Below are 11963 nucleotides of genomic sequence, written 5' to 3'. Positions count from 1 at the left end.
CCTAAATTTGTTTAGAGCTAAACTTTTTTTTTTAAATAATTCTTTTTTTCCATTTCCTTCTTCCTATTTTCCATACAACCTACCATGTTTCTTTCCTCTTAACTTCCTTTTTTTCCCCATGTTTATTGCTTCCCTAAAATTCTTTTCTTTCCTTTTTTGTCTGATTTTCTGTGTTAAAAATGAATTATCAAATGATGGGGTAAGAACCTCTGCATATTGCTCTGAGTAGGGTTTAAACATTACTAATTATTCATGACCTGGGAGAGCTAGGTCCATGATGAGTTTTTCCCTTAAACCCCTTTATTTCAACTACTCAGACTATTGTCTTTCTTGGATATTCTGCCTGTATACAAGAAGAGGGAAAAACCTCAAGTTCTCTTTGTTGCCCTATGTTTCACTACAGTCTAAGTATGAAGGAATTCACAGTGCTTTAATAAGAAATGTTTCGGGTTAGACTTGTTCTCTACTTGTGCAATGTCTGCACCTGTCTCGGTTTAGGGTTTGTTTGATGGTGTTTATCTACAAGTGTTCACTGAATGCTTTAGCAAGGAATACCTGTTGGTTTGATAGGTGACTTTTTGAATTTGAATTCATGTGAAAATTAGTATTAAACGAAACATACTGAAGCCATTTGGGATACAGTATATGATTATATGTGTATGGCTTTTACATGTATATTTCTTTATGTTAGTGTGGCTGTGTGTATGCATCTACACATTTTTTTCTTTGCCGTAATGATTTGTTACATTTGGTCTCAACATCCTCAATTTGGAAAGTCCTTACATTTTATATTAATCCAGATATCAGTCTTCGTTCATGGAAAAAAAGTACCAAAGAACATAGGAAACAATATCACTGCTTTATTTATACTCTAATAAAATAAAAACTTATAATTTGAAACTGCTCTTGTGCTTCCCCCCCTTTTTTCTTTTTAGAAATGGACCCCATCTTCTCCTAATTCCAGCCAAATCCAGAATGCCCCATCAGAATATAACCATATTCCATCCATCCACAGTTTTTCTTTTGGGAATCCCAGGGCTTGAGACTGTCCATGCCTGGATTTTCTTGTTTGTATTTAATGGTTCTTATTGGCAATGTCACAATTTTGACAGTCATATGGATGGAGAGAACCCTCCGGGATCTAATGTTCTTCCTTCTGGCCATTCTATCAGCCATAGATCTGGCCCTTTCCACATCCTCAGTACCACATATGTTAGGTATCTTCTGGTTTAATGCTCATGAAATTAGCTTTGGAGCCTGTGTGGCCCAGATGTTTTTCATACACACCTTCACAGGAATGAAGTCTGCAGTCCTGCTGGCAATGGCCTTTGATCGCTATGTGGCCATCTGTGCACCACGCCATTACACAACCATCCTGACAGTCTGGGTACTGTCAGGAATTGGACTCAGTGTTGTATTGAGTACAGTTGTGCTCACACTGCCCATGATCTACGTAATCCACCATCTGCCCTTTTGTGATGCTCGCGTTATTGCCCACACCTACTGTGAGCACATGGGCATTGCCAACTTGGCTCGTATCAACATTTGAATCAATGCCATCTATGGTCTTTTTGTTGCTTCCTTCCTTGTCCTTGCCCTAATACTGGTCGGAATCTCCTATGGCTACATCCTCCGTACTGTATTCCGTCTCAAATCCCAAGATGCACGTGACAAGGACACTGAGCACTCGTGGCTCCCATGCTGCAGTCATGTTTGTTTTCTATACTCCTTCTCTCTTCTCTTTCCTCACTCACCGGTTTGGTCAAAAAATACCTGCTTATGTCCACATTCTTGTTGCCAACATCTATGTGGCACTTCCACCTGCCCTCAACTCTATCATCTATGAGGTAAGGACAAAGCAAATTAGAGAGTGTGTGATTCGAGCATTTACTGGTAAGTAAGGAACATTACACTTATTGATCTTTAGGGGTGAAAATCTCCATCTAATCATATAGACTCTATCTCCATATTAATACTTGACAAGCAGTTGCTGGTTTATTTTTCCATGTGAGGAAATAATAACTGGAGCCTCAAAATGACATGACATGATCAGATAATTCAAGTCTTGAGAAACACTCCCCATTTTAAGACTTTTGGTAACTTCTCTTTAGGTTTGCTGATAGGCTGCAGCCTCTGGCTATGGTAATTCATTATTCTTGAGGAAAAGAGAGATCAGGAGTCTTGCAGATAGGTCCCTTAATTTAATCTCTGGGAGTTTCTCTGATTAAATTTGGTGTACCTATAATGTAATAGAATTTTACATAAATTTTCTACTGATAGATGTAAGCCTAGTCTAATTTTCTATTGTAAACATTCAGATAAATTTTGGAGTACATAATAATGTTATAATATTCTTCTCAAGGATCACTTCCTTATTTTCCCACTTTAAAATATCAAGGAACCTTTGCCATGATATTGCCTCTGTCATACCTCCTGAAGATAATCTTAAGGACAATCTCAAAAAGATTGTAAAAATAATCAGCCCTTTCCCCCTCAAAAGAAAAAGATGACTTAAACGATTTAAGTATTGAATATCAATCCACTTCCAGGTAAGTGTAAAATAAAGAATGAGGATCCTTGAGAGTGCAATTGGTACTCTAAAGAAAGGAAAACTGATATTACAGATTCCAATGTGGAACCATTGGTTGGAGTTATTTTAACTTTTGGCAGCCATCAGTATAGCCTCCACAGGAGCCCAGTCCATCACTCCTGAAGTCTAACAACACTCATTGTGTTGTGAACTCAAAGGGTTTCTAACAGAAATGAATGTTACATCACAGTAGATAAAGGATCTGGAAAATAATTTTTCAGAGTCAGCTTTGATTAGTTTTGCTGGAATTTTTGGCAGAGTTTAAGGTAACTACAATCCCTTTCTTTGACAATGAAGTTGGTGAATAACAGTCAGTTGGATTTGCTTCTTCATAATGTTGCTATTATGGTAATAATGTAAGTATGTGATAATGGATATCTTAAACTCATTGCCATGGGGCTGTCTCAATGTTCAGCTTGGTCTCCTAGTTAAGAGAACAATAAATTTTCAAGCTCCCAGTGGATGGAAACCACAGAAATAATGTGATTTTCATCACTGGGGGGGTGTATGTAGTTTACCTATTAATTAAAATAAAACATGGGAAACAGTTATCTGATAATACAATGCGGTACATAAGTGGGGGGATCCTTAACTTCCCATTTTCTTAGAGGTATTAAAGTTTTCATAGCCCCCAGGGTCTTCCCAAATACTTTGACAGAAATGTTTAATGTATTTTTCAATGTGTTTATATAAGTGTATAATGAATATTCAATTCTTTGTCATGCAGGTTTCACTTTAAGTAAAATGAATTTGTAATAATTTAAGAAAAATGAATTTATACTATGTGCACGTAAAGTACATAAAAGTATGGGATGCGACGATCCTTTACATTATTAAGAGATATATTTAAATTCTTACATTTATCTTAATAGTTTAATGCAATACAACCCCGCCAAAATATTCTCATGAATTAGAAGCATTTAAACCTGCTTCCTGGTAGCCCTGCAAATTTCATCTCTATCTAAATATACAGCTTCTTAAAAAATAACACTTCAAGAAAAACCTGAGGCTCTTGTTCTAATGATGTCTATTGGCCTGATTGTACAATGTATTGTCCATCTCCAGCTCCCATTTTAGTTTCATTTGCAGTTAAGACACAGATAAGAATGACTCAGTAGAAAAGTACTGAAAATATATCACAGCACTGCCTTATGAACTCAGCTTTTGGCTATGTAGATTCTCTAAAGCCTTACCAGAGTTCATTCAGGACGAGGAATGAAAGAACCTAGCATTCTCCTAGCAATTCCTAGGAGGAATTGTTTGAAAACGAACACTGACATAAGGTAAAGTCTTAAACTTCTGATAACACAGAAAACAATATAAGACAAAATATACAAGAGAGTACAAGTTAAAATAATTCTTCAAGAACATTGTTCCCAGGTAAAAACTATACAAAATAAACCAATATCCAGCACAAATTAATAAGATAATAAATAAAAATGTCCCTTTAAAAAAGAGTGGTTTAAGCTAATTCATCTAATTAAGCTAAAAAAAAAAAAAAAAGAATTTGAAAGAACAGCTAGTACTATTTGTGTCCCAAATCTCTTTTAAAGCATGAAATCACTAAGGCAAATTGTCACAGACATTAAATGAATTTAACCATGCAATACAACTGAGTTATTTAAAACCTTAGCTGTGGAGTCAAAACTAAAGTTTTCCTCCCCAACTGTAGAATACAGCATACTCATAATTGAAATTGTGGTCATGTTGTGCATTCTAATTTTCTCAAGACTGCAAGAAAGAGTTGTTAAAAATACGACGTTCTTAACATGCATTCATCTGAAGAAGTCACAGAGTATTATATGAGGATATAGACGTTCAAGTACAAGAAGAAGATCAAAGTTTTGAAGAGAACATCTAAATTCAGCAGCCTTAAGGAACTTCCTGGTTCTACAATGACAGAGAGCCAGAGCCTTACGGTGGTTTTTTTGTTTTTTTGTTTTTTACTTTCTGTACTTTTTTCTTTTTTTTGACCTTTTTTTTTAACATGTTTTTATTGAAGTACAGTCAGTTTACAGTGTTGTGTCAATTTCTGGTGTACAGCACAATACTTTAGTCATATAAGAACATACATATATTCATTTTCATATTCTTTTTAATCATAAGTTGCTATAAGATATTGAATATAGTTCCTGTGCTATACAGTAAGAAAACTTTAATTTCTTCTGTTTGTTTGTTTATTTTTAACTTTTTTTTTATTGAGTTAGTCATTTTACAATGTTGTGTCAAATACCTGTGTAGAACACAATTTTTCAGTTATACCTGAACATACATATATTCATTGTCACTTTTTTTTTTCACTGTGAGCTACCACAAGATCTCGTATGTATTTCCCTGTGCTATACAGTATAATCTTGTTTATCTATTCTACATATGCCTGTCAGTATCTACAAATTTTGAAATCCCATTCTGTTCCTTCCCACCCCCGTCAGTGTTGAGAAATGAAGTTCTCCTTCCATGCAGTGGAAAAATTACCACTATATTAGTATGTTCAGATACATGATTATTGTTACCTTGCTATTGGTCAGAAAGAATGGACCTAACTCGTAAGTACATAAATACTAAAAAAATAAGGGTAACTATACATTTTAGAATATGCTATATGTCCATATACAATGTAATTATTTTTTCAAGTGTTCAATACAGTTAAAATAAATGTAAGTGTGTATAAGATCATATTTGTACCATAACTTTGTGTATTTCTTTGGGCCAATGATCTCACCTACGCAAGTCACATAAATCTCATAGCTCAACTTTGCAAAATTTTGCTATAATGTTGAAATTTCTTTTATTCGTGTTTATATCACTAGTAACCGTAGTAATGCCTAATTTATAAAAAGCAAGGCATTCAATATTTGTTGAATGAAAAATGTTTCTTGAATGGACAGAATCACTATTTTTTTCCATACAAAATAATACTCTCTAGCATTTAAGAATGATGATAATTACTTTCACCAGTAAAATAATCATTTAAACATTGCATTTGATATATAAAATCATAAGAAAAATAAATTATTTCATAAAATTTGTGTCTCCATGCATGGCAAATTTGATACCTCAAAGATGTGTACACCATGTTGGTCTTATCAAAAAGCCTCATACACAGAAAAGAGTTTTCTGCTTTTCCCATATATTTTGGCTTTATTCATTAATGACTCATCTTTAATTCCGACCATAATTACTGTGTGGATCAGATCTTTACTTCAAGTCTTACATATGCGTAATAGATACTACAATGACAACTACTACAAATATTATCAATTATTATTATTATCACTACTATAATACAGTTTCTAAAACATTTTTACAAAGGTAAATGCTTGCTTAATTTCTCTACATGTTTTCATATATAAATTTAAACACAAAGTAGCTAATACTGAGTAGTTAAGTGTCTTAATCTAAGATACTCAGAGAACTTAGGTTTGGAAACCCAAATAATCCACAAATGTATTGAAAGTTCAGAATTTTTAAAAGCTTAGAAAATAAGCTTTAGAAAATAAAACTGCTTCTTAAGCATCCTCCAAAACCATTGGCCCTCAAACGTCTCTTGTTTCAACTGATCTGACGTGATAAATCCTTGGTGGACTCTGAATAAATTCACTCAAGCACAACGTTGTAGTGTTCACCTTATGCCACACGCCAAACCCCATTCTCAAGGTCAAAGCTATCAATACTATTAATCAGAAAATGAATGGGGTTGATTCTTCTATGAATGATGGGTGGGAGCCAGTGGGTAAATCAAGTCCCCTTTCCTCTCCTATAAATATCAATAATGAGATACAAGTTTTAAGGAATAGTCTCATAAAATGGAACACGTAGTCACATTTAGCAGCAGTCAGTTTCAATGATGCATCATAATTAAGGACCTCCCATCTTGTCCTTCATTTATAGTTTTTAGTATCAGAGCCTCCAGTAAGGTAATAGCATATAATACCTTTGCCCTGAGCTTTGATTTCTTTGGGGGAGGGGCTACTATGTTAGGAAGTAATAAGTTGAAACCTCACTAACTTCTCAACCCAGTTAAGATACTGAGTCATGACACATCCTAGGAGAATTTAAATATTAGTACCATCATTAAGTCTGGATGACAAATCATAAAATTTTTAATAAATATGTCACCAAGAGGAGGAAAGAGAGAATAACTTTGTAGCCTGATTATTTCCTTTTCTCCAGTCATTCAGCCTGCTAAAAGACCAGAGGTCCTTTTGGGGAAAGCTGGGAGAAAGATTATAATTATACATTTTTGCTACTGGATATATATATACACATATATACACATATACACACACACATATATATACTCAAGATGTTCTGAGTCTTGTCAGATAAGTAGGATAGAAGAGACTCCTTTTTCCCTCCATCTTAAGATATCTCCATCTCTCACATTCCCTTAATTTCACTCCTAAAGAGCTCAAAATCAACTTGCTCCAAAGGTGATCCAGGAGATATGCTCCTGGTAGACTCCTTTTCCTCTAGAAACCAGAGAACGTCCTGACCCTATGTTCCAAGTCTGACACCAACTTGCCTCTGGGAAGGAAGTCAAGGATGAGAAGAGTATTAATGCTCAGGAGGGGCCTCAGGAGGATGATGATGCTCTGTGATCAACCCAGGCACTTAGTAATATCCAGCCAGTCATCCATAATATGTGCTGGAAATGTTGCTGGAAACAAATTGATGCAACCAGCCCATTCATATGCCAGGCCAGCCCCCAGCTCATTCCCTACAAATTGGGAATTGCAAGCTGACGAAAGGTTGTGATGACAGTTTATTTTAAGAAAAAATGATCAAATAAGGTTTTAAAATCTTGTTTTACTCAATATTTCTGTCCATGTCTTCTCTGTGTTTAGAATTTTTTAACAACAACAAAAACAACAACAAAAGATGAAGGACTAGATTAACATGATTTAGAATTCAAAGGTTTTCATGGGTAGTTAGGTCATATTTTCTTGTATTTCTGGACCCCAAGTAATTAACGATATAAGCAAAGTTGTCCCTAAGATTTCTGGGTTCTAGATGACTGGATCCTCATTAATTCTAATGTTTTCTGGTTTATTAAAAAATGGAAAAAGGCTAATTTAGAGGTAATCTACCTTTGGTTTCTATGGAGATGTGGTGGGTGTTTAAGTAATGTAGAAAGTAGAGGAAAGACAGGAGATTCATAGGTCTTGTAGAGATTCATATCTACCTAGCAGCTCAATCCTCTTTGTGTCAGGGCAAAGGAGACTCCAATCTCCTTTTTGTCCTCTTGCCTCTGTTGGAGTTGACCTATTAGGACCTTTTTTCCCTCTTTCATTCAGTAAGTAGGATTGAGATTATCCCTCATGTGATAGCAGTTAGATTATTTTCAAAAAGCTAAGAGAAATAAAGCCCTGTTGTCTGTCATAGAAACTAGATTTAACAAAATTTAGATGCATATGTTTCCCTCATTTTATCACTATGTACTCAGAGTCAGGAAAGGAGGAGTAATTATTACAATTTTGTTTTCTTAAATCATATGATCATTTTTAACTGCAAAAAAAGGTCTGTATAGGTAACTAGTTAGAATATCACCTTATTATTTCAACCTGATCATTTGATGACTACTTGGAGAAAAGGCCAATCTTATACATGAGATGATGGAGGAAAGCTATTAGGCTCTCAAAATTTCTTCTTCTCATGGAGTTTTCTTTAGTACTATCATCAATAAATTTTCACTTCTCTGTACTTTGTTTTATCTCTCCTCATTATTCCACAGCCTGTTTCTGCCTTGACAAAATAACTAGGCTTTCTATAAGCTACCATACATTAAGGATTCAAATTGTTCCGGACAATAATCTGCTCTACATATGTAAACAAAAAGAATAAAGAATGGTGCTCATTGTCCCTTTATACAAAGGGTTAACTTGTAACCAATCCACTGCAGTCAAGGACAGTGCTTCCTGAGGGGAATTCATGATGGAAAAAATGAGATGAAGCATTCTGTGCTTTGCATACATGGGCCCTTAGATAGTTAACATCTAAGGAAAAAATCCAATAACCCCAGATTTTTGTATCTTCACATACACAGAAAAGCACTAAGATCGTTAACTTGGAATATCTATTCTTTGTGATTAGCAGTAATCTTTTTTCTCTTGACTACAAATATTTGCCAGACCCAAAATTTATATATATACTGGCTCCTCCCCTAACTCTTTGGAACAGTTCCTATTGACAGGCTGTAGTCCAAGCTACAGTCTTTAGTAAGGTCCCCGAACGTAACTGAAACTCACTGTTCTTATGTTGCACTTTTTTTTTTCAGTCAACATACATGATCTCATTTAACACTCAGCTAAGTAAGGATAGTGTCCTTAATTTACAGATGAGCAATTAGTAATAAGTACAGTGCTTTAGCAAGATTTCATAAATAGTAAGTGAGGTATCCAGAATTAGTAGACAGGTCATTTTCTGATTTTCCAGTCCTTGATTTTAACTACTTGCTGAATACTAGATAAAATAAAAACACACTCATTATGTTTTTCTCTACACTCACAAGACCAGCTTTCTGCCTCCACACCACTCAAAATTCTTTGTAAGTAAATTATGCAAATATTCCCCTTTTTGTCTTTAAAAATCTCCAATTTTTCCCCCTAGTGCGACACTATAGGAGTTGCTCCTGACATCTGGTACCTGAAATTGCAATTCTTAGATCCCAAATAAACACTTTTGCTTGACTTTTGCCTCCTAACACTTCTAGGTTGACAAAGTCATAAAGAACTTGTTTCTAGGTTGTATAGAGGTGACCAGTTCTGAGTTAATCTCTTTGTTGAAGCAACTGGGATCAGTGTTTAGGCAAAGATGGAAGATAGAAAAATGTACAATGATTAAAATATTAGAGTGTGATTAATGAAACTAAGACTAAAAGGAGAAAAATAGAGAAACTATTATTAAATGTATTCAAATCATCCCCCCAAAAATATGAATCATAATCTGGAAAGACTGTTGATCTAGAGAGGTATTAAGAGCATTATACCAAACGATCTTCAGGATTCAAGCCACAGCTAATCACTCGCAGTACAATGTAAAAACTTTAAAAAGAAAAAGTAGGGAGTCCACTATGCACAGAAGGATATGTGATCTTACTCAGAGCTCAAGAAACCTAGCAATCCACTAATCTCGAATCTCTGAGGGGGAAAAAAACATTATTATGCTAATCTAGATCTAGCTTAAGAGTATGTCGAAACTAGCCAGATCCTGCGTGTATACGCTATTTTATGTAGTCCATTCTTCTTGAATTTGGCACCTCTGTATTGTTTTTCTGCTTTCACTTCTCTCTCAATCCCCTGAACACTGGTAAAAAACCAAAACCAAAACCAAAACAAACAAAACCAGCTTCTCTATTTCACACTCCCTATTCCACTCAACACATCTACCCTAAACATAACTGGGCCTTAATCCACTTAGAAAACCAAGCTGACCTGGCTGTGTCTGAAAGAAGACCATATTCTTCAAATCTCCACTCAGGGCCACATTTACTGTTAAAAAAAAAAAGTAGTCTGCTCTATACTTTAATAAAGAAATGAATTAACACAAGAAAGGTGAACTCTGTTCTGACAAAGTCCATTTGAGAACCAATGCGAATGACTCAGGGATAAACAATTCATTCTCTGGGCCCAGGAGCAGTGTGGCTAATACTGAAAGTTCCCCCAGGATTACCTACTAATGGTCACAGGACCAGAGAAACAGGATTTCTTTTAGGACACCAAGGCTCCCAGAAGAATTACCAACTGTTATGAAAATGGCATCTAGAAGTACATAAGGGACAATGAATGCCAGCATTTCAGGCAAACTAGGCTAGAGCTCAAGGAAGATGTCAAAGGTTGGGGCTCTCAGTTTCATGGTTTTCATTTCCACAAGAGCTAAGAGTGACATCAAGAATCCTGACACTTTCCCATTTTCCAGCTCTCGAAAAGATTGTTTGCTTCTGCCATTTGGCAGGTGTTGTAGAAGATACTGGCCAAACAATCATCCAAGGCACTGAACTTATTTGCTCAATGCTCAGTATGGTTGCATGACAGTGAAACCTGAAGACTTTTGACTTCCCATCCAAGTTTTCTTCTGCAGGTATCAGAATCAGTGGTGAGAAGACAGAACATCAACCTCTATGGCATCCATTAACATATCATATTTGAACCCCAGAACCGTAATCTTGATTGGAATTCCTGGACTAGAACATGTGCAGTTTTGGATTGGGTTTCCTTTCTTTGCTGTGTGCCTAGTGGCTCTTTGGGGAAATATCATTTTACTAATCATCATCCCTACAGAACGCAGCCTGCACCAGCCCATGTACATCTTCTTGGCTGTGCTGGCAGCCACCGACATAGGACTCTGTGCAGCCATTGCTCCCAAGATGTTGGCTATCTTCTGGTTCAGATCTTACTCTATGGCCTTTAACTCTTGCCTAGCCCAGCTATTCTTCATTCATGCCTTGCAGTGCATGGAGTCTGGCATTCTATTGGCCATGGCCTTTGACAGCTACATTGCCATCTGTGATCCTCTGAGGCACACATCCATCCTCACACCTTCAGTCTTGGGTCGCATGATAGTGATAGTGGCAATACGAGCTACAGTGCTGGTTGGTCTGTTACCCATTCTGATCAAAAGACTGCACCTTTTCCATTCCACTGTAATTGCCCTACTCTTACTGTGAGCACATGGCTGTGGTCAAGCTGGCTGCAGAAGACATCCAAGTCAATAAAACATGTGGTCTTTTCGTGGGTTTTACAATTCTGGGATTTGACATGATTTTTATCCTCATTTCCTATATCCTTATTTTCCAGGCTGTTTTTCGCCTACGTCAAAAGGAGGCACGGCTCAAAGCATTCAATACCTGTACAGCTCACATTTTTGTTTTCCTTGAGTTTTATATTCTTGCCTTCTTCTCCTTCTTCAGCCATCGGTTCGGACATGTTGTCCCCTCTACCCACATACTTCTGTCTACCATCTACCTCCTTGTGCCACCGGCACTCAACCCTATTGTCTATGGTGTAAAAAATAAGGTAATTTGTAAACGTGTGACACAAATTTTTCTTCTGAATCATGGATCCCAGCAGTGATCTATCAAGTGACTGCAATCATGTAGAGAATTATTTTCTACAAACGGAAAGAATTTGGATTCTGTTTTTAACTGTTGGGATTTCACATCATCATTCTCTGAGAGGCATTTATTTCCAAGACTACAGGTAGGTTGACATAAAAAATGTTCAAGTTAACACTGATATTAGCTCTCTATCTATAATGCATTTCACTTCTAATTTAATCTTTATCATCTCTTCCTTTTATTATCTTTATTTTTAATTTGTAGTTCTTTTAATTCTTCATAAGAACACTTTGTTAGTTTTCAAACTTTCTGTTTTGG

At 35.9% G+C, this 11963-nt stretch overlaps 1 protein-coding gene and 1 pseudogene across 1 annotated transcript; both read left to right on the top strand.

Moving 5' to 3' along the window:
* Positions 1-975: 975 nt before the first annotated feature.
* Positions 976-1901, top strand: LOC102517121 (annotated as a pseudogene).
* Positions 1902-10779: 8878 nt separating this feature from the next.
* LOC102522739 (olfactory receptor 52A1) lies at positions 10780-11687 on the top strand. Its single transcript, XM_006183104.2, is given in 4 exon segments — positions 10780-10806; positions 10809-11240; positions 11242-11602; positions 11605-11687. Coding segments are annotated over 4 exon segments (903 nt in total).
* Positions 11688-11963: the final 276 nt, after the last annotated feature.

Source organism: Camelus ferus, chromosome 10, assembly GCF_009834535.1.
Source record: "Camelus ferus isolate YT-003-E chromosome 10, BCGSAC_Cfer_1.0, whole genome shotgun sequence".
Lineage (NCBI taxonomy): Eukaryota > Metazoa > Chordata > Mammalia > Artiodactyla > Camelidae > Camelus > Camelus ferus.
The sequence above is the reverse complement of the archived record's forward strand: the minus strand, read 5'-3'. Positions and strand labels throughout refer to the sequence as shown.